The sequence below is a fragment of the Larus michahellis genome, chromosome 4 (assembly GCF_964199755.1).
Source record: "Larus michahellis chromosome 4, bLarMic1.1, whole genome shotgun sequence".
Lineage (NCBI taxonomy): Eukaryota > Metazoa > Chordata > Aves > Charadriiformes > Laridae > Larus > Larus michahellis.
Genome location: NC_133899.1, coordinates 21,022,579 through 21,048,901, shown reverse-complemented (window position 1 = coordinate 21,048,901; position 26,323 = coordinate 21,022,579). Strand labels below are relative to the sequence as shown.

Below are 26,323 nucleotides of genomic sequence, written 5' to 3'. Positions count from 1 at the left end.
ATTATTCGTGAGAAGGAGACCCTGGCAGCAGGGTGTATATCGCAGGCTGCAGCACAGCTCAGCGTGCAGGGTGCTGCACAAACCACTGCTCAACCACCTTCATATTTTTCTGGCCTTTGCTGTGCATCATCCAGAGCCTACGGCAAAGCCAAGGACGTCCCCGCATACTGGTCTCCAGAGAGTTAGAGATATCGCATGTACCAGCTGCTTCCTCAGCCGTCCTGCAATGAGAAATCTGCAGGTCACAGATGAAGAGGCAGGCGTGCTGCATACCAGCCATTGTGCAAGGAAACAGCACGACCACGCTGGAAAATGAGTCTTTCAGCTCTCTCCCAAGAAAGTTTAATAATCTCATCTTTCACGCGCTTACGCCTCTGCTGTTTTTTTTGCAGAGCTTCCCTGTGCTGGCAGGGACGCAGCTCCAGGCGATTGGGGAAGGTTACGGGGAAGGGGGGTAGGGGGAGATGAAGCCTTCGGCTGAATTCCCACCGGCTTTGCATTATGAAAGCCATGAGCTGCAATCAGCCAGCCTTTGCGGGTTGGCTTTAACCCCCTCCTTGCTGCCAAGCGAGCATCTCAACTGACCTCCTCACAGCATGCACACACCGGTGACGCAAAGCATACACACGCTCAACTGCAAGGCAAAACAGGCAAGCACCTAAACAACTGCCATTTGCTTTCTCTGGGTGAGTATTTTCCAAGAGGTGCAAGTTTCCTCTGTGCTTGCAGTTGTGGGTGCTGCAACCCGGCCTGCTGCTCTCAAGCCTGCAGCTTAAAGGGAAAAAAAAAAAAATTGAAAAAAAAAAATATAATAGTGCTACAATCCAACCCTGCACATGCCCAGGACTTGTTACTTCAAGAAATGCCATCATTGTTCTCAAGCCAGGCAGTCCGGCGATGAACAGGCATCTGTATTGTCCACTGGCTGCCTGGAGGCTTATAGCAACAGCGCTGAAGTACGAGCTCCTAAAAGAGTATGAAAAGCTACCGCGCAAGGTCAGATCAGACTCATCTATCCAGGATTATTTGCTGATAATCAACAGTAGACACTATGAGAACAGAGGGGACAAAATGCCTCTGCCCCTGAGATCCCCAGAAAAAAAACCAACCGTCTCCAATAGAAACTTCAAATAAATCACTTCCCTCCACTCCCTGCCTCAGTGGGTACAAGAGCATCTCGCACACGTCCTCGCACACCCGGAGGGACGTCTGCGCGGCTGCTGCCAACGCAACACCAGTTATCTGCCTCCGCAGAGGGTCCCTGGGCACAGCGACCGCCCCGAGGACCCTGCTCGCTCTGAAGAGCGCAATGGCAAGGGCTGCGGGGCAAAGCCGACTTGGGCTGCAACCCAACGCTTCAGGAAGGCTTTGAAACTCCTTGGATAGGGAAATAAAGTACTCCATGGCTTGGCAGACCGGATTAGAGCACCCTGGAGAGCTTGAGACAGTCTGGTGCTTGCTTAAGGTGCCCTTTCAGCTCAGCCTGCGCACCAGTTCACCCGAGGCTCAGGGTTTGGGGCAGGAATAAGTAAGGGGAGTGCAAGAAGTCGGGGACTCTGAAGTGAACTCCAGCCATGCTAACCATCCTCACGGCCAGGAACCAGCAGAGGGAAATCCCCACGGCCGGGGCAGACACTTGCTCAGCCTCTCTGGAGCTTTTTTCTGGAAACGAACAAAAGAACGGTTGCGGCGACTGCTGCCATCAAAGAGGCTGGAGTTCTGGAGGAAGACCACGCACCCTCTGAGAGCTCGGAGTCGCACCAACATCTCCTTTGAGACAGGAAGGGGGAAAGCCGGCATTTCAGTTGGTAACTAACCCTAATTGCTTGACATCAAGCCAGCCAGCCTGGGCATGCCGGTTTTCTAAGCCTGGTCCTGCATGAGGCTGACAACCTAGCGAGCAGATCAAAGTTTTGGCTCACAAATGGGCTGGAAAATATTGGTGTGCTGATTTTTCCATGAATGAGGCCACCAGTATGTGATTTTCCATGAATGAAGCCACTAGTATGAAAAGCCTGGGGCAACCAGGCTGCCTGAAAGCAGGGAGCATCGCTCGGCTCCGACTGCCACTCCAGCCTTACTTAGCTGGTTCATATTTTATGAAGGATGATTCGGCTGAACTTGTTCCTTGACGTGAGAAAAAGGGAGGAACACGAGTGTGGGAAAGCAAGACAATGTAACACAAACATCTAGTATGGGGGAGACACTCAAGGGACACGGTGCAGCTCAGTTAATATGCAAGGAGGCACTATAAAAGCAAAATAAGGCAGGAGTGGAAACAATCTCCTTGGTAGACACATCCCCAAGCTGTGGCACAGCTGGGAAGAGGAGCTCTCAGCATCCACCTCCAATCCCAGGCTTTCACCGTAAAAAAAAAAAGGCTGCCCCTCTCACTCCAAACAGACCGAGTCTAACATGGGAAGATACAGGGGCTTCCCTTCGCAACCTTGCAAGGGGTCTGGAATAAAAATACAGCTGGCTTCGTTCCCCATTAGCAGTTAATTTCCTCAATCATTTTCACAGAGGGAGAAAGAGAAATGCTCATGATCTAAGAGATGAAAGCAAATGAAAATAAGCCTCATAAAACCTGTGCTGCCCTGAGGGAAAACTGCCCCACGACTTTCATTGGGGAATTATCAAAGGCCCCAGACTGGTGGGGGGTTGTTTGTATTTTATAAGACAGATGCTTTAGAGAGTATAAGTCCTCAAATAGCTGAGATTCCATTCTGCTGAACCTCCAACGAGACTAGAAAAAGAAACAGCTGATCCCAGTTAGTCCGGCCTGGGGATCCAGCTTAGCCACATCAAGACAGAGGACTGAAGCAAGGCACGGAGCCATACGAGCACTGCTAAACTTCTTTCCAATAAGATGCCACTGCCCCAAGCAAAAGCAACCACACGCTTGCTAGCATGGCCGCAGGAAAGAGCGGAACGAAGCTAAAAAATCTCATTCATTTCTATTGCAACATAGAGGCTGGGGTAGAAGGCATTGACTCATTTAGCCTGAGAACAAGAAAGGATTGCTCCTAAGAGACTAGTTTAAAAGAAGGATGTTTAGTGCACGTTCTGCTTTGAGTCTGGGAGAGTGGGTACGGAACTTCCCACACTCAGAGCTCTCTTTCTTATCGGAAAAGGCCTAACATAAGCTCAAGAGCAAGAAGCATTCGGAGAACGGGCAAAGACTTACTTTGCTTCTCAGCAGGGCTGCAAAGCCCACACCGGTGCCCTTGCTGCCACCAAACCTGCGCCAGCCGGAGATGGGCATCCTCTGCGCTGCAGGCTCTGATCTCGTGTGATGCTGGAAGCCTTGGTCCATGCTGACTTCAAGAGGGGAGGCAGATGTTCGGAGGATAAGGTTGTTTGGAATGCTTTACAATCAGCATCTTATTTACTACGGCTGATGGAAACCCTTCTCTTCAATACTGAACCAACCATCATTTTCCCTAGTGACAAACCACCCCCTTCCCCGCGCTTACAAACACCTTTCCACACTGATCCCCGTCGGGTAATTAATTTCAGTCCACCTAGCAAATAAACCCAAGATACTCCAAAAAATCACCCAGCCTCATTACCGCGTGGATTCAAGGAGTGGATACGCATAAGCCAGTAGACAGACACTAACAATGAATAATTAAAACAAAAATAAAAACAACAAAGGATCTAAGACCTGAAGAGAAATTACATGCTTGGAACAGCCACCACCACGTTTAATCTTTCACAACCAAGGTGTACGAATAGGAAAGAAGTAAAACTAGCTCTAGGGCACACGGCTGTTGCCCCTGGCTGGTTCATCTTGTGCACAGAAAAAAATGTCGTGTACTACTCGCCCCCAGAGGTTTGGCTGTGGTGCCAGGGGCCGCATCTCTCCGCCTGGGAGAACAGCACTCTCTGGAGCGCAGGAAGGGAAGCGCAAGAGAAAGCTGAGGAGCCCTGAAATCACTAACAAGAACAGAGCTATTCAATTGCTTGAGTGACTCCTGAAAAAAAACCCACCTCCAGCCCCCTCAAAGGTCTTGGTTACTTGATTTGCATCCTCGTTGAGCCCATGCAAGCAAGATGTGCAAGAGTTTTAGCTAAATAACCGCTCGCAGCTCATGCTGAGCTCAAACTGGACTGTAAATTCCTGCTTTCTGAAGGAAAAAAGCCCATGGGCTTGCTGTGAAATGAAATTGCTCCCTAGAGGCATGCGAGTGCTGCAGCTCTTGCTCTAGATCATCTGAGGCTTAAAGAAGCTGAGAGCTTGTGCCCATTTCACCAGCGTCCACTTAAGATCTCAAGTAACCAGTGTTGGTCATGACAGCAAAGGGATCCAGTTAGCTCCAGCCAACTCCCGCAGAACGAGCACCTTTCACAAGAGAAAAGCTTTGGATGCAAAGCAGCTCCTAGGCCTGAGGGGAAGGTTAGCTTCGAAATCGCAGTAACGGGTCAGGAGGCTGCAAACAGGCTGAAGGTTCTCCCACCATCCATAGCCTCCCACCATTCCTCCTCCTGCACGTTGAAGGCTGGAGAGAAGCCATGGACAGATGCCTTCGGGCTGGAGTCCCTCTACTCCAATGCCAGCATGCAGCAGAATAAATGACTTCTAAAAACAAAGCCCTGAAGCTTTTCACACCATGTAATGGTCAGTCCGCATGAGCTGCTCTACGAGGGGAGGAAAGCAGCCATGATGAACAGGCTAGATTTCATCTTGCTTGCTTTGTTTAGGGCATGTATGTGTCTCTGGGTCGGAGCTTTCTCGCAGTGCCTCATCCTGCTGGGTCTTGCACTGAGGTCCAAACCCTCACGGACCAAACTCAGCCCCGGTGTCGGCAAGCACCGCAGCTCCTGAGCTCCGTGGGAGCGGTGCCCACTTGCTTCAAAGGCAGATTTTACCCTGTGTTTATACCAGCCTACGAGGCATGAAAAGGCCTAGGAGGTCACACATCCACCACTGCAATTTCAGGCAGGATCAAACAGAAAAGCAACAGCTGGGCTGAGTGAGCAAGTCCAGGTTTAATTACAAATGGTTTTGGTAATAAGCAAAGGCAAGAACAAAGCCAGTGAAAAACCTCCCTTTTTCTTCCTGGCTCCTGTTCAGGCCGTGTAGAAACAGCTGCCTAGAGGAGAATCTCAAAAGAGATCCACCAACTATGTGGGTTTTTTGAGTTTTTAGGACTGCCACAGAAACACTTTGACAAGCAGCAGGGACCGACGGGCGGATGGGAGCCGCTCACGCCGAAGAGCATGGGTCTGTGTAGGTATTTCCCAGCCTGTAGCTCAACCCCCCCCAACCCCCGGCCACTACGTCTCAAGGCACACGTGCACGAGTACACGCACACAGTCATTCTGCAGTAAGCTGCGCGGAGGATTTCATTTGCTTTAACATCCTCTGAATATGAAATGGTGTTGCAAAATAGGATTACTAGCGCAGAGGATGATGGAGCCAGCTCGTGGGTCCCCGCCTGGCCCGGGGGGAGAGGGCAGCAAGCAGCAATAAGAGCTCTGGGGATGCCCACAGAGCTGACTGACCCCTCCATTAGGTCACATACTTACAGCCAGGAGTTGCTCTTGCTGCCCCCAAAAGGCCCAGGAGGGGTGGTAAGGATGGGAAACAGGCCCTAAAACACATAGGCAGGTGAGAAGGTATAGCAGGGTGGGTGGAAGGCTTTTTTTGAATACCGGGAGCCTACCACCCGGTTTTTGTGATAGCAAATTAGAAGGGATCGGTGGATCCCCTCATCACATCCAAGACCTCTGACAGCATCCGTGAGAGCCTAACACAACCTAAGAGCACTACGGAAACATTGCTGGAAGAGAGAAATAGCCCCAAACCCCTCCAACCAACCGATACCCACTGCTGACAGACCGCTGCCTAGCTGGGCGTCACGGGAGGACACGATGGGAATAATGGGAAGGCTGGGAAACCATCACATCCCTGGGAACCAAAGGCTTCTGACCTTTCTAGCAAACCCTGCTGAGAGAACTGGGTGGGTTGTTTTGTACTCATGGCTTTAATTACAGCCAAGTGTTTAAGTTATTCTCCAACCACCCCCATGTCCCTCACAAGCACAAATCTAGCTTTTTATAGCACATCCGGTATGGATGTTAAACACATTCAGGAAATGCACTTTCAGCCCCAAACATCCCTTCCCCTGGACCAGTTAGGCTGCAAGGGTTCGTAACGTGGAGATGGGGAACCGGATGTTTGGTTTTGTGACCGCTGCTTTCCTGGATTACTTCTGTCTGTTTAGAGAAGGGAAATTAAATAAATGCAGGGTAGGCTGGCTGCATCCAGAAATAATGCGAGCTGCTTGCAAGGTGAAGAAAGAAAAGCCAGATGGAGAGGCCACTCTTAGCTGCTTGAATTCCCTACACACAGGGCAAGGCTTTTTTTTTTTTTTTTTGAAATAGCTGACAAAGCTCCTGGGGTCTAACAATGGCTCACAGCCCAGCGGGTGTCCACAGGCACATCTACATCCAGGATCCCAAAGCACATGTTTTTTCGGTGCCTTCCAGTGACACTGACCCAGAGCAGGGCTCTCCTCTAATGCACAAGGGAGAAACGCACCCTCTCCTGCAAAACTTTAAGTAGCCAAAGGGCACCAGCAAAGAACCATCAGGCTATGCAGGGCTCCGTCGGTCCCCAGGTGCTGCTCTGGCACGTCACTGAGGCTTGTGGCTCTCTGCTCCAGGGGAGGAGGGCTTGGACAATAGCTTGGCTCCAAGTCTAAAACCTGACCTTTGTAATTTTCTTAACATAAGGGACTCGCCTCTGGCTTGAAGGAACACTGCAAGCCTGCTAGTAATTTTCTCACCTGAAAATACCCTGGCTGACTTCCCAGCTGGAAGCACCCTCCTAAGCCCAAAGGCAATCTCAGGGATCAGTCTCAGATGCTATCCCAAGGTAGAAGACTCCCTGGAGCGCTCGCAGACCAGGGGGCACACGCTGGCCAGGCTGCCCCAGACAGTCTCCTGGTAAACTCTCAAGAGCGCTGGGCAGCTCCATACGTGGATCAAAATACCGCTGCCGCCGTATCACTGCACAAACCCAGGATATTCTGCAGCAGGTTGCGAAAGGGAAGGCACACGGGGCTGCACTGCATCAGCGTTTGCTGCTCTGAAAGAAGGCAAGCCATACAAGCCCAGGGTATTTTTCCCCTCCCTTCCCCACAGCCAGGCCATCTCGTTTTCTGGGCAAGCAACTGCCAGTAGGACATCACACATCAGCAAGCTGAAGGATGACCTAATTAAGCTGCTTCCAAAATAATTGCACCGGAGGAAAGTTAAAGGAGTCCTTGAACTCATTATTTCTTATATTGATTTTTATTCCATTTTTTCCACATTTGATGTGGATCCTTCACTTCAAGTGTCTGCAGCGTTAACTCAAACTGGGCTCCGGCTATTTCTCCTGAGCAAGCAGAGCTCCAGCACAAGCAGCCATCACCTCGGTAATGACTAGGCTGTGCAGGCACACTGGCCACCCACCTCCTCCCCGGGCCAGTTGATAGAGGAGGAAACACAGATGCCAGCAGAGCAGGAGGGTGAGCAGCCCATGGGGCTCCCCCAGTGAGCCACCAAACCTGCCTGCACTCAGAGCAGCAGCGTGTTTGCTGGGGGAACTGGAAGGCAGGTTTGAAGACACAAGACCACCAGCAGTCCACATGACGAGGAGCTTCCCTAACTTCAGCTGCCACCTGAACCACCTCTGTGGCTGCCCAAGTTGAAGACAGGATGCCAGTCTGACTCAAGGCAAGTTCTTCCAGCAGAAAACCCCATACACAACACTTGGGTTACAATTAATGACCTCTGCAGGGACGAACCCTTGTGCGGCGTGAACAACAGCAACAAGACTACGCTCATCTATGCATTCATTCATCTCAGGGAACGGCAGCTGTCAAGAGTCACACACACGCATACTGTGCTTTCACTACCCTGAGCTAACTACAAGCTCTGCAACACTTAGCTGGAAAAAAAATGAGTGACAATTCAGCTGCAGCAACTGAATAACAGCCTATCTCGGGGAAAGGCAGCCTCAACTCACACTGGAGAATCGCTCTTCAGCAGATGGGAAGGACAATGTATTTATTTGATGGGTCTCGTTTCTATGTGACCAAATCGTACGCAGCTTATGTCTTCCAAATATAAATGCAAATGACTGACTTAAATAAAAATCATTGTTGGAACACAGAAGCATCTCCTCTGTTCCGGAGGAGCGGGTGATCTCCCAAGCTCATCAGGAGCCGCAGAGTGGCATGTCAGATGCACAGGGGACCTGACCTCTTTGCACCTTTGACAAACATTATGATAATCTCAGAATTAGGTGTTAGAGCTTGAACGGAAAGTGACAAATCCACATCGAATTCATATTAGAAGACATCAAAGAGGCAAAAGCATCTCTCATTCAAATGCTCCCCCAAAGAAGCCAGAGCCCAGCCTGTCGTGGCTTTTTATGGTCCAGAGAAGCACCTTTCAAAGGGACTGCAGGCAGTCTCAGGCATGTTCCTTGGCTACCTGCAGTTTCATCAGGCCGCTCAAGACATTCAAAACAGTATTTCCTCACTAGGATGAATGATTTACGAGGATTGAGAAATTCGAGCCTGAACATATGAAGTGAGTCACTGGGACCCATGGGTTGCTTCTCCTGCTTCCGCCCCGCCCCCCACATTAACACACCTTCCAGGCCTAGTCTTGCTCCCACTGAAATCCTGCAGAAAACAAACACCCATTAGCTTAAATACCACAGAGCCTATGTAGACTTGAGCGCTGTCTTTCTCGCTAAGGGTCCATACCTGCGTAAAGAAACCACATACTCACCCAGAGACTGTCGGAAAAGCAGCTGGAGCTGCTGCCTGCCATTTCTCTTGCTGCTTCAGAAAAGATTTAGCTTCTTTTGAGGTTGAGTCCACTTCTTTAGTCACTCTGGTGGAGGAAAAAAGATAAACCAGAGGGTAAGGAAGAGCCATACTCACAACAGCAAAACCAAAGATCCAGCAAGGAAACGCAGAAAACAGGTAGAGGAGTTCCCCACACCACCTGCCCAGGGACCACCTCCATCAGCTGCAAGCTCAAGAACACGCATCTTGTTAAGATTTCATTCCAGTGACAAACCCTCTATATTCATGGCAGAAAAAAGGAAAAGAGTAGCTAATTAGAGCTGGGGGAGGAGGGTTGTTTTTTTTTCTTTTTCTTCAAACGAACAGGAATGCTTATTCATTCAAACAGGCCTGTCTCACTAGCAGCTACTGAATGCTCTGCTCAGGTCACTGGGGGCAATTCCAGGCTCTTAATTGGGCTCTTGATTTCCTCATTTGTTGGTCAGTGAGGCAGCTCTTCTGCCACAGCTGTTCTGCCGCCCACGTCTCACAGCCCACAGCACCCGGGCTTGGCAACATCTGCAACCCAAACCAGAGCACGGAAAGTGGCTGAGGGGACGGGGAATGGGAGAGAAGGCTCTGACGAGGCAGAACGCAGAGATTTGCTCTCATTTTCGTGTTAATTTTTGTTTGAGGCCCCGAGGGCGCAAAATATTGAACTTCAAAAAAATTATAAGTCAATACGGCATCTACAGCAGGGAATGAATTACAAACATGAGAAAGAATCTCTAGAAAACCACTCAATAATTAATTGTTAGAAAGCCCCAGCTACTTTAGCCCCCATTTACAATGACCTGCCTCCAGCAACACGCTTTTCACACTCTCAGTAGCTCTTAATGAGGTGCCCCCCTTTGCCAAGCTAACAATTTTGCTCCCTTGGAGCACAAGGCTGCGAGCATCTCTGAGGCCCTGCAGCTCCGTGGGCTCTGGGTGCATCTGCTGCCGGCAAGGGTGGGTCAGGCTCGTCCCTGGTGTAGAGCATGTGCCGACGAGAGGCTGAAAACCTCATTGCTCAGAGGATCTGCCCCGGTTACAAATCAGGCTAATCACTGTTTGCCTCCTGCCCACCCATTTCTGTGTGGAAACTGGGTGATGGACGCAGAGAAAGCCAAGGACCTGCAAACCTCGCTGGGTTACTGCTGGGTTGGCAGCGAGGAAAGCGCTGTGGAGTTATTTGCGAAGCCTGGAGGCACTGATGCCCCTAAATCCCACTTGCACGCAACTAGTGCACACGCGTCCCTGTCCTGAGAGTGAATCAGCGTCTGAAGAAGCTGTTAGGGAAGGGAAACTGTTCTTCCTCAATCGCCCCAGACTGCAAACACAGTGGAAAAGGCACGTTCAGAAATAAGAATACATTCTTGTGCTGTACACCTCCTGCTCAGCCTTGTTCTGCCAGTGCAGGAGGAGATTAACCCTGTTTCGCCCCCCTGCACTGTCACATGCCTTTCAAACCGGCAGCAGTCACGCGGATAGACAAATCCCACGTTATGAATATTTAGAAGTGTTTGCTGATCAGATTGGAAAGGGGTGGGGTGGGAAAAAGCAGTTCAGGAAGGAACAAAAGCCTGGGTACAGCATTGTCACAAGTTAGGACGCCCCAAACACACCACCCAGTCACAGCCCTCGGCAAGGACAGTCACGCCAGGCAGCAGTCATACCCCGAAGGTTACTCTACGTCCACCAATTTCCTTCGGCAGAATAAACTCAGTATCTTCATGCAGCAATTAGGCAGAACTCCCCACAGAGCCCCCCCAGCCACCAGTGCCGGGTTCGGATTAAAAATAAATAGGCTGGGGGATTGTATTAAGCGCAGCATCCAAGGGGCTGGCTCCGTCCCCTGCCCGGCTGGGGAGCAGCACCGTTTCGCATGTACTCTGCAGCGTGGGCTCCCGGCATGGTCCCCCTCCTCTTGTCACCCCCCTGCCCTCTTGTACCATCAGGGCCCACCCCCGGCATGCAGGAAGCGCAGGAGCCGCCGTGAGAAACAGCAGGCTGAGCCCAAGCACACAGGAATTTCAGAGGCGTAGTGTAGTAACTACGTGGCCTGGAAATAAAACCCTCTACGCTAGCCTTGATGCAGCCGTGGGACCTGCTCCTGAGCTAGGTCTCAGCAGGTTTCTGGGACTTGAAGAGTAAAGGACCAAGAGGAGGCAGGGAAAGGAAGCCGAGGTCACAGAAAGCACGCCTCGCCGTTAACTGCGCTTTTGGGCTAAGAGATGACAGCCCAGCTCAGCTCCCACAAACTAACAGGAATCCGGCAATTAAATAGCTTAGAGGATTTGGACACACACAACAGGGAGCAGGTCTTCAAAGCCTGTGGCAGAGCTAGGATCTAAATGTCGGGCCCCTTGGTCTTGACCTCAGGAGTACCTTCAGTCTTCTCTAAGCCAGAGACAAAACTGACTGACGTCCATCCCACCAGTTGAGGTAAAAGGAAGGCATGAAGCTAAGATGCACACGAAAAACTTGCCAACCTGCAAAAGTAACCTACAGAGTCAGCACGCCGTTGGTTGGAGCAGCTCTTCAAGCCGCAGCTCTACAAGCCACAGCTCTCGGAGCAGGAAGATGGTCAAAGCCAGAAAGGGTGAGAAAGGAGGATCCTCCACCTGCTGAGGCCCCTCAACGTGATGCGCAGGGAGGGTCTGGCATGGCCCTTTGACGACAGACACTTCCGCAGCAAAGAAATCACTTTACTATCCAAGGGCACGAGACGGGTTGCTACTGAGGGATTACTCAGGCTTCGATACTTGCTTCCTCTGCGGCTGGGCACAGAATAGAACACTTTGCTCAATTTTTTTCTCCCCCTCTGGCCTGCCAGCAGCTGCTCTAGCATGTATTTTTGAAATTGTCCGCTGTAGAAACTGAGATGCAAAGCTGCGGGCAACCTGTTCCACCAGGACTGCCCAGCTGGGAACAGAGGAATGCGTCAGAAATGTAATTAAAAGTGACCTTTCAAGGCGATTCCATCACAAGACCCACTGATTGCCTCATAAACTGAAACAAAAGCAGCTCTGAGGCAGGCTGCCGCTGGGCTGATGCCAGCAGCGGCTTCTGCACCACTCCACCAAGAATGACAAAAGAAAGAATATTAAAGGGCTTTACAAGGTATTAATTCAGGTTGTGCACATTTCAACCTTTCCCAGATCCCAGGCCAGGAAGGAAAAAAAAAAAAAATCCTCCGGTCTGCATTATTATGGGAGACAATAACTCTCCATGTAGAAACCAAAACACTTCTTGTTCTCCATGGGGAGAAATGGGAGCCATTAATCCAGCTGGAAGAAATCACAGTCATTACTAAGGAAAATTACAAGACCTTTCACTTTTAAATACTTGATAAATAACTATTTGCCTGACTGTTTACTGGGATGCTATTCACACATTGTAATCCAGGAATAAACATGAAAATAAGTATATTGTCAGCAGTAAAACAAGTAGCTAGTGTCTCGCCCACTTGCAGACCCTGTAATCACACACAAAACCACTTGCTCTCATCACTTTCCCGTAAAGATTTCATTATACTGCTATGCTATTAAATTGCATAATAAGACTTTCAAAACGCAGAACAGTTATTAATTTTTTGAACCGTGCTGGAGCCTGGTAGCACAGATGATGCTACTGTACAAGGTGCAACTGTGAAACAGAAAGGTCTTCTATATTTAAAAGTTATTATAAGGCAAATACACTAGAAACTAGATCACTAAGTGCCTCTAATACTTACAGGCGTCCTCCTTAGGACCCTTCACCTCTGAACCAAGCTCAAAGTGGTACCCAAGCATTTACCCACCTCGCCTGCTGTTTTCACGGAATCACGGAATCTTCAGAGTTGGAAGGGACCTCTAGAGATCATCTAGTCCAACTCCCCTGCTAGAGCAGGATTGCCTAAAGCACATCCCTCAGGGCTGCATCCAGGCGGGTCTTGAAAATCTCCAGAGAAGGGGACTCCACAACCTCCCTGGGCAGCCTGTTCCAGTGCTCTGTCACCCTCACTGTAAAGAAGTTTTTCTGTGTATTTGAACGGAACTTCCTATGTTCTAGCTTGTGCCCATTGCCCCTTGTCCTGTCAGTGGGAACCACTGAAAAGAGCCTGGCTCCGTCCTCCTTAAACCCACCCTTTAGATACTTGTAAACATTAATCAGGTCCCCCCTCAACCTTCTCTTCTCCAGGCTAAAGAGTCCCAGCTCTCTCAGCCTTTCCTCATAAGGGAGATGCTCCAGTCCCATAATCATCTTGGTTGTCCTTCGCTGGACTCGCTCCAGTAGTTCCCTATCCCTCTTGAACTGGGGAGCCCAAAACTGGACACAATACTCCAGTTGTGGCCTCACCAGTGCAGAGTAGAGGGGGAGAATGACCTCCCTCGACCTACTGGCCACAGTCTTCCCTATGCAGCCCAGGATACCATTGGCCTTCTTGGCGACAAGGGCACACTGCTGGCTCATGGATAATTTGCTGTCTACTAGGACCCCCAGGTCCTTCTCCTCAGAGCTACTTCCCAGCATGTCCGCCCCTAACCTATACTGGTGCTTGGCATTCTTCCATTTTGGAAGTAATGTACTTGCAGCTGGGCACCATCTTCCACTGAAGAACTTCTCACCCTTCCCTTTACATTTACCAACTGCAGCCCGTGTGCAGGGAAGAGGCCCCAGTTAGGTACACTGGGTACCAAGCCACAAGAAGACAACCCGCGTGCTGTCATGGGCTGTCCCAGAAGCTGTTCCACAGTTCCACCAACTTACAGTACTGAACTGCAGCATCCTAATTTAAGAACAAGGGTTTGATCTGCTCCCAGCAGTCCCCTCAGCCACGTACGCAGCTAGAAGGAAGGAGGAATACAGGCTAAAATGAGCACCGCATTCACACAGCTCCAGCTAATCTGCAGGGCTTAAAACCGAATTGTCGTGCTTCGGTTCAGTGGCAGAGTAAGCCTGATACACCAGTTTTTTCTCCTGCGTTCTGGTCTTTACACCAGGTGCAGAGTTCCTAGGTGGGAAGAGGAAGGGCCCAATCCATCACATCATCCCACTCCTGCTCGCTTGGCACAGCACATCACCCACACCCCGGGATTCACCCCAGCGCAAGGGTCAGGCGCCTCTGCTCTAGCACACTGAATCCAGTCCTGTTTGCAAGAAACAGAACCGGGGTGAGGGATGCCAAGGGCGCAGCGCGTCAGGGAAGTGCCCAGCTCAGCAGTGAGCAGCGAGGTGCCCTGTGAGCCCTTACGGAAGCTCATCAGCAGAGCCACATCCTTGCAAGGACGGGAAAAGGGTCTCGGAGGCAGGACAGGGGAAGCTGGGAAAGACAAACAGCCACATCAAGAAGGCTTGCAGGCTTCTGCCCGTAGCCTACTGTGTAATAGCAACCTTATGTATCCCAAGTGCCAAAATCTTTCCAATTTACCCCCAGGTGGCTCAACACAACTGCACTCTCCTAACCAAAATGCCTGGTGCACATCCTGATGAGAAAACACGTGGTGGTATTTGGGTATAAGGGGACTTGGAGCTGAGAAGATAGTTAAGATCCCTTATCTCAGCGGCACAAAGGTACCATCTCCCCTGACCTCCATGCTGAGAAAGGGCGAGCGAGAGTGGAATCTGAAAAAAGCCAGCTCTTCACCACTCGTACTCAGGACACACAGCCCTCACTTGGGAAACCTGCCCCAGTTTAGACCTGACACAATTATAAAACTTTCCACATGATCTTAATGTTGTTAGCTCTGGGGAATCACAGACCAAGGCGGGGGAAAATGAGGCTAATTACGCTTTTCCAATATTCCCCATCTGTGTCTAGCCTCATTAAGTAGTCCTCCAGCCTTCGGGAATGATCACTTGAGGAGCAAGCAATACTCATCTACTACAGGGGTCTGTAAAAAAAAACAAATGCCTTCTGAGCCAAGAGGAGTATTTTGTCTGAATATTTTTTCGGTGGGCTCGTGTGCTTGAGCTGCCACGTTCTGGGTGCCTTCCACAGACAGATGCTGCAGCCTGCAAGATCCCGAAGCCGCAGGAGCGCACATGTTCAGCGCCTTCCAGCAGAGGATTAAGTCCTCACACAACTGAACCTCCAGGCCACATCTGCCGGCACACTGGGTACGCATTTATTTTATGCTGGATTACCTGGTGTAAAGCAAACAGAGCTAAAACTGACAGCTCCCCATCACTTTTCTAATTTCAAAAGCAAAATATTAGTTTTCTCCCTTTCAGAGAAAAACCAACATTCCCCAAACCAGGTGGGAGAAGCTGTTCCCTGGGAAACTGAGCCTGTTCCCTGAAGCAACACAGACAAGACCAGGCTGGAGCGACTGATAATTTTGTGGGCTGTCTCTCTGCACAGAAGCTGCTGGCTGGTTTTTAAAAAGAAACAAATCTTATCAGAGGCTCTCCCGGAGGCAGGCGAGGGCCAAGCTGCCTGCCTGGTGCTGCTCCTCTCCAACCAGTCTTGCCCAAGCTGCATCTCAAACCAATTCGTCTGAAAACAAGCAGAGACGAATGGTATTTTAACATCAATAATGGATAAAAAGTACTTTTTGACATCCACGTCCTAACCTCATAAGCCTTGAGGGAAATGACCAATTTTCCATCATCTCCTGCATGGCAAAGACTCTGTGACAGATGTAAAGAAAACATAGGGACAATGCTGCCACCTAAGATGCTGATCAAGCTGTCGGGCCCCTCTGGGGCTTCTGCTTGCTACTTCCAAAAAAGGGTCTCTAAATCCCAAGGGGAGTAGCACTCCAGTGACCGAGCTCCCACTGGGGCTTGCGATAGGTAGAGCACATCAAACGCGGCTCCCTGGAGTCCCTGACCCACAGGGCTTCACCTCCCCGTTAACTGGAGCTTTATCCACCCCAGTTTAAAATATCTCCAAACATCGGGTCTCTGCTTGCTTCTTCAGATAACTGTTCCCTTGGCCAGCTCCAAATCCCAACGAGCGCTTTGCATTTCAGTCTTTGAGGCATCCTGTCGTTTTTATTTGTACCTCCCAAAAGGATTAACTTCAAATTATGGAACGCACCTGGAAGCCAAGCAGCTCAGGTGAGCAGATGGTGTGAGTGCGACATTCCTCTGACCCTGTCAACCACAACTTGCAAGTATGCCCAAAGAAAGACAGACCCCTGCAGCCCCACAACTCCTGCAAAGCAGCGCAGCGTTCACGTTGCAGGACTCTTCTCCCGCCAAGGTAAGGAGTATTGTAGGTCTGAAGAGCCAGGGGTTCAAAATTCAGAACTTACAGCTATGAACACTGGACACGAAGGTTGCGCAGATCGCAACAGGAGCCAGCACACGCTACAAAGGAAAAGCATCCCCATGGGGAAAAGGCCAGGCTGAGCTTGACTCGGTTTGTAATGTGTTAATGAGATAGTAAGGCAGAGAACAGCTTTGCTTTCCCTTCGGGCTAACACAGAAACCCTCCTGCTTCAGAATCTCTTAGTTACAGAAAAAAAAATAATCCATTTCGCAAGCTGCACTTTCCGACAGGGGAAACCCCAGGCCCAAGGGCTGCAAAGCAAGCTCTGCCAGCATCTCACCAGACATCAAAAGCCCCTTTCTGAGCCTGGAGCTGTCAGGAATGAAGCAGCAGCTTGGAAGCAAGGGAAATATGGCAAGCAGCAAAACGCTGGGACTGGATCTGAGGCCCCTGCGACGAAGGCATGAACAGAGGGACAAAAGATCCCCTTAACGAATAGCAAAAGAGCCCCTGTGAGACCTGAATAGGTCACTAAGCGCCTTCCGTTTCCAGATTTTTAAAAGTCAGGAAGCTGTCTGAGAGCCAGGTACAGAAACAACGTCTCCTCCCTTACCTACTGGGGAAGGGTGGGGTTTTTTCTTAAATATTTCCACAGTAACTACACACAACACAGGCAGAAAACACTTGGAAGAACCTGAAGATGGGAGAACAGTCGGCCATGCTTCTCAAAGCTGATGGGGCACCCAGATATCACAGGTTTGAAAGCCCTAGAACTGCCCAAGCTAATCTGGAGGACACGCCATCATTTTGGAGATGCTCTGAGACTCCTCCCACCTTAGGAGATCCCAGCTGAGCCTTCTTTTCCATCACACTGATTACCAGCCAAAACACACAAACGAAGCCGGCACACACCAATTATTTCCTTAAAAGCATCAAAACCGTATTAGGAGCATAAGATGCCTTTCAGGTGGGCAACTGCTCAGTCACTTTGGGATTTTCAAAAGCATGGTAAGATAAAGGAGGAAGACAGGAGTCAGCACGTCGGTGAATGCCAGGTAACGCGCTGGACAAAGCTGGCACTACTGTGTAACACTTTGCAAGTCACAGCCCCTCTGCGCTTTAGTTTCCCCATCCAAGCAGAAGCCTCATCTGCACATCGACTAATGAAAATCCTCAATAGGATTTTCGTTAGGCCGTTCCCCTTCTCAAAGCACGTTAAGCAGACCGTAACATGATTTACTTTAGAAGCAAGTGCTCTGGCTCAGAGTTCTGGCTAGGTTTCTCACACTGTTTACAAAGTTTTAATTTCTGCAGCTGCCTTTGAGGAAGGCAAATGCCTAACGAATGAACCAGCACACAACACAGCTCCTGCTCGCACTTAATGACCTCATCTCTGGGCCACCGTCGTGCCCATCGGCATTGTACAACATTAGGATTCCCCAAGGAAATTCTGAAGCATCAGGGAATGGATGCAGACAGAAGCATCAGGGAATGGATGCAGACAGAGGAAAGGTTATCCAAACGTGCCCCCGAGACCCTTTCATTCTTAAGCATCTTTTGAAAGGTAACATATTTTCACTTACTGGCTTAAGCAAAAAAAAAAAAAAAAAAAAAAAAAAAAATCAATAGCTGTTTTTTAAATTGGAAAAGCCAATATAAACTGTGGATAACCGAGGCACACTCTGACCTCTAAGAATAACAACAGCATAAGGACAGGAACAGGCTGCTGCCTACACCCCGTTTTGCCAAGATCAGCACTTTGGTGCTTGTTTGTAGAAAAGCAACCAGTCACTTTTTAGACTCCCAGCTCTAAACAACAGTCACATCGATATTCCATGTAATTCTGGGTGGTTTGATTTCTCTTATGGTCCCAAGGCATCATTCCCAGGCTCCTACTGCTCAGATTAAATTTCTGTAAAAATCTTAAAAGCCAAGGTTTTTGCACTGTGCAAGCCTCACTGAGGAAGTGGGCTATCACTGGAAAGTGGCTAGAATACATTTCTCCAGAAATCCTCAGCCAAGGAGGACTGAGGATAAAACCCTGTGAACATCTAGCATCACCGGTCATCAACACGAAACCGAAGTCCTCAGAGAGGCCGGACTTCGGAGCAGCTTTTCAAGGGGCTACTGAAATTTGTCTTACTTTTCCTAACACTTCCCTGCTACTGTAGTCAAAGCCATTGCAAAAATCACATCAAAATAGGACGAGTGATTTCTTCCTCTGCCCCTATTAGTTCAGTTCATTGTCTTCCATACCTAATCTGAGCACACCCGTCTATTTCATCTGGTGGAAGCTGTGCATCACTTGCTATCCACCTGGAAAAAAAAGGCACTGCTTTCCAAATACAGGGCTTCAGGACAGATTCTGATAATGTTCCCCCACCTTCTCACATGTATAAGCAATACAGTACAAGCTGGTGAGGGACTTTTTAGGATGCTGGGTAATGGTGGGACTGGATTAAAACTAGAGATGGGTCGATTCAGACTGGACGTTAGGAAGAAGTTCTTCACCATGAGGGTGGTGAGACACTGGAACAGGTTGCCCAGAGAGGTGGTGGAAGCCCCATCCCTGGAAGTTTTTAAGGCCAGGCTGGACGGGGCTCTGAGCAACCTGATCTAGCGGGAGGTGTCCCTGCCCAGGGCAGGGGGGTTGGAACTGGGTGATCTTCAAGGTCCCTTCCAACCCAAACCATTCTATGATTCTAAAGGCTTTCATAAAAAAAGCACGCATGGAACACATCACACACGTATCAGCCTTGAACTGACACTGCAGCATCACACAACATCAATAAGAGACACACATCCAAGCGACTGATCTTTCTCCTGATTTTAAAAGCAACTGTCCTTCACTCAGCGCTGTGCAAAACCCCACGAGCACAAAACAAATGACCAAGATTCACACCCAGCAAGAAGCGGGAGCGTGCTGCCAACCCCTTGCTATTATTCATCCGCTGGCTTTCCTGAAAAGCATCACAAGGTAAGGAGAGAGTTAATGGTATTACGTGTTCTCTCCGTGCTAATTAGCCTAACACATCTGACTGAGCCATGCTGAGACCATGGAGCAAGAACACAGATGGACAATTACACATTTTTAAAATTGTTCTCTGTGCCAGCTTTAAATCCTGAGACTTGTGGGAGTCAATTCCCTGCTCTTTTTTCCCCCCCTTGAAACACATTAACTCTGTCAGCCTCAGCATTCTCCCCACTCCTGCCCAGTGCTTGCCAGGAAGAAACAGAAGCAGGAGCAATTGCTCAGCTACCTTAGCTGTCTTCAAAGCAATAAAATAGGAGGTATTCTCCCAAACTCCTTGGCTTACACCCCCTTTGCTTCCCAACTTTGTCCCATTTGGTCGGTCCCAGTTGTCATGTAAGGAGCAGACAGGACATCACAGCCACTGAGAAGGAAATCAGAGGCTGAAGAAGGACTTTGGAAAGCTGGAGCTGTTCTCAGATGCCTCATCTGCTTCTCCGGCAGCCACTTCCACCTGCTCTCTCCTGAAAAGGGTCGGGATCAAGGGACTGAAGTTCTGGAAGAGGACAGCAGATCTGGGGTTAGAAGGAGTGAGCAGTCTAGGACATAGATGCCATTCCTTTATATTCAACAAGCACACAGATGAGCTAAGATTAAAAAGAGAGAAAGAGTATTTCAGTAGCGAGGGGCAGCACCAAGAAATCCCGAAGAAGCAGCATTACAACTGCAGAGAACTGAGTTATAACCTCAGCGCTGCTGCGCACAGGTCAGCACTTCTCCTCGGCACAAGGGAATAAATCCGTCCTTAACCAGCTCTGCACAGCTCTCCCGAGCAGCTCACCAAGGTGAAAAGTGCGGCAGCCCAGCTCGCAACGCAGACCGGGCTCAGAGCTCGCCGCCCCACTCAACCAGGCCTAAGCTGAAGGATATGCTGACCTTGAGAACTCCATGGGACACCAAAAAAAATAACCACCCAACTATGGCCATGGCCTGTCGCCCTGCCTGCACAATTCCCATCCTCAGCAGCAGTCTTGTACAACGGAGATCTGCACTATTGGCCGAGAAAGGGCTTTTGTTAGCACAGGCAAGCCTCCTGACAAGAACCTACCCACAGCCACCTCACTTCACCTTTGCTTCTGCTCAAAAGGTCATGAATTTCACCACCAAAACCCACTGATCCAACTTAAGGTCCTTAAGTTCCAACTTAAGAACAATCTCCTCTAAATAATCTTTTCTTCTGGAATCCTTTAGGCAGGATGAAAACCTGTGAAGCAACGACACAGAATGTGTAATGAGGTTTTTTCCAGGAACATCCCAGGCGATAACCATTTACAAACAGTAACCGACGAGAATCGGGTTCTCTTTAACCCCACACCAACTGTAGCAGATGAAATATTAACCTCAGCCAGTATAAACCCCAGTAATTACTACAATGATTTAAGCTTATAACTACTTGGTTATTAATGAGATGCTTCATGTACCTCTTTCAAGCTTTGTGTTTTGCTTGTGAGATGCAACAGCCCCACTGAGAACCATCATCTTCCCTAACCTAGAACACAAGCTGCCTCTCCCTCTGCTCAGCACACACAGCCAGCACAACTTGTTTCCTCGCAGCACGGTGGGCGCACAAATAAAAACACTCATCTTGTGGGAGACCAGAAGCTATTCTATGTCACAAATCCAGTCTCCTAGAAGAGTCAACAGCAGGGAGCCGTTATCCAGGGATGGAATTCATGTCTCACATATAACAGCCCAGAGAAATTTTCCTGACATGAGTTCGCCCAGTTCCTTCTACGAAACTGTATGAACTTTTAAGTATTCATTATATGCAGCAGCAAGTGCCATACTCAGCATGACGCTGCTTATTGTCTAGTATGTTTGGCATCTGGCCCTTCCTAGTTTTATTTGGTCCACGCAATGCCTGAGTGAAGCTTGGATCCCTGGGTATCCTGAGCCATGAGATCCGGGAGCCCCGGTGAATCAGTGCATGGCATCAACTCCAGCATGCCTTAGTTTCCATATTCCCAAACGGGGAATAACAACACTTCCTTAAAAAGTGCTTGAGATACAGGGACTGAAAGTTCTGTAGGAGAGCTAAGGATTTTCCCTCTTTTCATCTCTAAAGCCTTCAAGGACTTTGAACACATCAGAGAGCTTTGTGCTCCTTTGTATATACCTCTGGACTAAACGTCTTAATAAAACTCACGTAAGAAAATCTTAAAAACGCAAACAATATCCACGGAATTGGGTCATCATCTGTCCCTTGGAGCAAGAAAAAAAGACCACCGTTAAGTCAGGTGATTTTCACATCTGTGAATTTAGGCTGAGAGCTCTCCCAGTGAGAGCACTGCGCAGGGCTCACTGCCCCACCAAACTTGGGCACTCCTGCAGGGAGTTTCAAAGCAACAGTACGCTTTAATCAGGCAAACACTGAAGAATAGTTTCAAAAGCAGTTTCCTGAATTAATCAGGAAACAGGCACTTAAGAAGCAGATAAAGATTACCGAGCTCAACCCGAAAAGATGAACTTCAGTCAAACTCAGCAAAAAATCTCACCCATCTGCTCAGCCTTTAAATATTAAAGTAATCGAAGAGTTCACTGGAGAAACATTTAGCTGTTATGCAAGGTGCACGGTAAACCCCCAGCTCCCCAGCTCTAAATGCTTGAGGTTCAGGGCTCTGTGGTCTGGCAATTCCTGACACAGCAGTAAGAATGATGCCTTCAGCACTTCTCAGCTGCTCGGTAGGAGGAAGGCAAGCAGCATGCAAGAAAGTACCCGCTGGATCTTTGCACTCGCTTATCCCAGCATTCAGACAGCAGAAAGGAGATCTTGAAACCTCTTCCTGAAACATTTCTACATGGATCCAGGCCCAGCACGCTGCCAGCGGGCCACGCAGCTTTCATGACAATTCTGGGCCCAGATGTGGTGAGAAGCCAAGAATTACAACATAGGAACCTCTGCCAGCCATGCCAGAGTGCTGAAAGGAACAGGTTCAGAGTGGGCAAGCACAGCGAAGGAGCTCGAGAAAAAAGCTCAAGGGTTAATTCAAAATCTAAGAAGTCAGATTTTGCATCTGAGAAGTTATCTATTCGCCACCTACCAGCGGTGAGGACTGGGCAGGAAGGGACCACGGTGCTGGCCATCGCCCAGCCTGCTGGGAGTCTTTCTGGATCCCCAAAACTGGTATTCCTGGAGAAGACAGCCTTGTAGGAAAGTAAAGGGAGCTGTGACAGGAATGCCTTGCCTTGAGGAAAAGAGCAGGGCTCTCCCCAAAGACAGATGGAGAGTGGAACCCTACTACAGTCTTGCTTTAGCTTGGCTGCTTTGTTCGCGCACCTGGGGAAGTGCCCGAGGGTCACTGAGGCAGCAGAAGCCACAGTTTTGCCAGCACGACACAACACTATTGGTACAGCATGTCGACTCTGCGATACCAGGAAAACGTTCCCACCAAAAGAATAACCTGAGCGAGTAAAGCTTTGGATTTAAACCACGCACGCGCAGAACCATGAAGCTTCTAGTTTTGAGTCCTTTACTCAGAATCTGCAACATATGAACAAAGCAGGGTGTCGAACACAGGCCTCCCATTCCTGAATTAGCACCCAAGCCAGACACCACGACTCCTCTCAACTTCGTTTTGTCTCCCACAGACCAAAGGAAGGTAGACAGAAGATGTTTCAAAGGCCAGATGGCACTTTGCTCTCCCCTCCCACGTTGTCACACTGACTGTGACTGACACCAGGGGCTGGGCCAGCTCCACGGATGCGAGCTCCATCCTGCTGCAGTCCTGGACGGACACAAAATTGATTTTCACAGAAGGAGCAGAGAAGAACCATTTTGACACGCTGAGCGCCGTGGCGGTTTAAAGAAAGCCAAGGGCCAAAGTAGTTTGGACCGCCAAAGAGAAAACAAGCCTCATCATCCAGCAATCATGTTTTGCAACAGACAAACCCTGGCACCAGGGATGCGATTCCCTATTAATGCAACCACACGTCCTGCACTGCGAAGCAAGCTGATAAAACAGAGGCTTCAAAGGAGCTTAAACCTCCTCTGCCAGTGAGAAATGGCTTGAACTCCCATTTGGATGCTGAACTGCCTTTGCAAATTGGTCCCACTGCCCACGGTTACAGCTGTTGGGGTGACAGTCACCTGCTGCTCCTAATCTATTTAACACCAGGCAGGAATGAAAAGCAGACAGGAAAGTCACAACTGGAAAACAGAGAAATCAGTTAAAGACCGTTTCTAGTTCCAGGATTCAACAGCTTTGGTTTTACAAGGTAACACTGAATCACATATTTTATAAAATTAAAAGCCACTAAATTTAATTCTTTATTTGGAAATTGGTAATTTGTAATACTCTGAGACCGAAGTTCAGCATTAGCAACTGACACAAGCACAGACTAATCAAAATGGACATTAAGTGCAACAATAAGCTGTAGGCGAGTTGACAGCTTAAAGAGGAAGGTCTTTCACTATTCCAGCACAGCCCTGTAGCTGGAGAATTCTTTCAAGAGATTTCTGCTACTCCAACCATGCAAGAAAAGTTATACCATCTTCTTACAGGAGAAAATAAATTGTTCTCCAACACGAGAACACGGCTAAATGATCTTCTGTTAAGAGCTTCAATGAGCAGACTGTTGAAATTCGTGCCCTGAAACTATCAGTGCTTAAATACTGATCTAAATTCTTCTCAAGCTTTCAGAAGAGCAACACTCAGAAGTAGCCCCAAACCATTTAGACAGGGAAGCAACAGAGACTGCTCTCTCATTTCAGTTCTTTCAGTCCAGAAACACGCACACAACTACCGTGCGTTGGCCTTCGCAACCAGCAATTTGCCAGCTGCTTCCCCAGGCAAGGAAGTCAGCGTTTGGTATTCAGAGCATTTGCAGATGTTAGGGTCCTGCAAAGAAATCCTCCTGCTATTCCAAAGAAAAAGCAGACCTCTGGCCCTCACCTACTGCCGTTACAGGAAAGTACCAGTTGCTGTAATCAGTGATAATGCCTGATATCCTACCCACAGCTAACAGTGTAATGCACTCAGAGATGCGAGACGTAGCAAACAGCGCAAAAGCTTCAGCTTTGAGTATTGCAAAAAACAAGGGGGCAAAAAGCATTGAAGGATTTTTTTTTTTTTTGTTATCAAAGAGCTAAAGAAAGTAGCGTGTGGTAACTCTGGCACCAGCAGAAAACAGTCCTCCAGACCTCGCTGCAAACTTTCTGCTGCTGGCTCTGTAACCTCTCGATACAACGACTGCTGCAAACAAAAAAATACATTAGCCTTGGTAGTTTGCAGGATTACAAGCTCATGGTTGCCCAGCCTCTACCTTCTGCCTATTTGATCAAAATTTAGTAGAAATTTGTATCGATTCCTTTGCAGTATCCCAAGGGAAACAGTCAGTACTGAGCAGGACAAAGGACAATAGAAAAAGCAACTGGTGCAGAAAAATACGTCTTTATCTAACTTGGAAACTTCTTACTATAGCTATTAAAAAACTACAGATAAGATACCGATGTCAAAAGCCTAAACTCAGCATCTTGGGAGCCCTGGACAACTTCTGTTCACATAAGGCAAGCCACTCTTTGAAGGACAGAGAAAGTATCCCCAACTCCTCCAACAAATATTACCAATAAAAGCAAGAGCAGTGCTGGTCAAGCTAATTTGTAACCGCCATGCAAAATCTAGAATGCCAGAATCAGACCAACATCTGAGTAATTCTATGCTTATATCAGAATTATCTGGGGCTTCTTTTAAGAGACAGATAAACAAAAAGCTCCAAGGCAGACATTTTTACTACCTCCCTACTTTAAAGAGTCCTGCTTCACAAAAAACCCTAATTCCTTTCCGCTCATGTTCTGAAGGAAGCCTACGAGGCAAGCTTCCCTGTAAATCAACCCCCTCCTTGAAGCGATGCTTATGTTAGGACATGATGCTCACCTACAACACACAGAGGGACACGTCCAGGCTCCAAATCAGATTGCACGCTGATTTCATGCGACCCCCAAAGCACCAGGAACGCAGTTCTGCCATACGCCATCTGATGATACGTCAGAACCCAACCAGGCTTTTGTATGACAGCCCTGAGATCCTATAGCTTCAGCTATTCCAACCTAGTAGGACATCATGTTTGAACCAAGAAAAAAAAAAAAAAAAAAAAAAAACAGGAAAACTGGGTACAAACAAGCTGGGAGCTGAGGAAGGGAGTGAGCATCAGAAGACAAAATTTCTGTCTGCAATTCTGCTACAGAATTTTATCTGTCCACGGGAAAGACTTAGTCTTTCCTTTGTAGGAAGGGTATGATGGATGCTCTCTCTCACAAAACCTCCAGTGGCACGTTCTTTGCCATTTCATCAGTGAATGGAGGGTATTCCTACAGCCCAGGTTTTGCAAGGAAATAGGAAAGTCGCTTCAATGAGTCACGATTCTCCTCAGATTTTTCAAACAGCTCAGGCAGCAGTGCTGAGACGAAAAGCAAGAGCAGCGGAAGGCCCTGCTCTCCGCTTCCTCCTCCAGGTTTAGGCAGCGCGTGTGTCATTGCTGGGAACTGCTGCCCTCTGCTGTCACACAAAATACCGGCGAAATTCTCACCTGACAAAACCAAGTTTACAGCTACACATAAAAAAAAAAAAAACCAAAAAAAAATAAAAAAAAGGAATTACACCATGGTAACAACCACAAGGTCACAGTGCATTCAGATTTCACGTGTGTTCACACAGGCCCCTCAGTTCCGGTCTTACACACTTATAAAATGCCTGCCCCTTTTTGCGGCACATCCTAAGAGGCATCTTACAACCCAAACTCAGCCCAAAGGACGGTTTTTACCTAGCCCACCACCTTTGTTGCAGCGGCTTCAGAGGTAAAAGCACTCAACTATTAGTCCGTTCAGCAAAACGCCACTTGCTCTCTGCAGATCTTTGTCGTGGATTGCGCGCGTCACCAGGGAAAGTGCCAGCAAGTATCCGGCCCCAGCACAGGGCTTGGACTAGACTGCAGGAATAAAATGCATTACTGCCACCCCTGTGGGGCCACCTGCTATTCCTTCCTTATCTCAACCTTCACAGTGGCAGTACCACCACGAAGTTTTGCCAACGGTGTCCAGATGGGGAAGGCTAAGTGAATTTACAGGCATGTTTTGAAGTTGAGCAAAGACTGAGGTCTGCACGTAAGGATACTCTGCAGCCCTCAGGCAGAAAAATCTTGGCCTCATTCTCCTTGAGGCCTGTCTGTGCTCATCATCAAAAAAAAGCGTGAAGGAAAAAGAAGATACACTGTGCTTCACAGCGCATCTCCAGCCTGCTAGCAGGAGACCAGCACCCAGCT

At 48.7% G+C, this 26,323-nt stretch overlaps 1 protein-coding gene across 1 annotated transcript in view; it reads right to left on the bottom strand.

The window, feature by feature from the left end:
• Positions 1–26,323, bottom strand: part of CFDP1 (craniofacial development protein 1) — a 75,032-nt gene that overhangs the window by 44,443 nt on the left and 4,266 nt on the right. Inside the window, exon 5 of the mRNA XM_074583266.1 lies at positions 8,794–8,898. Within this exon, the coding sequence (XP_074439367.1) occupies positions 8,794–8,898 (105 nt within the window). The remainder of the gene's footprint in view (positions 1–8,793; positions 8,899–26,323) is intronic.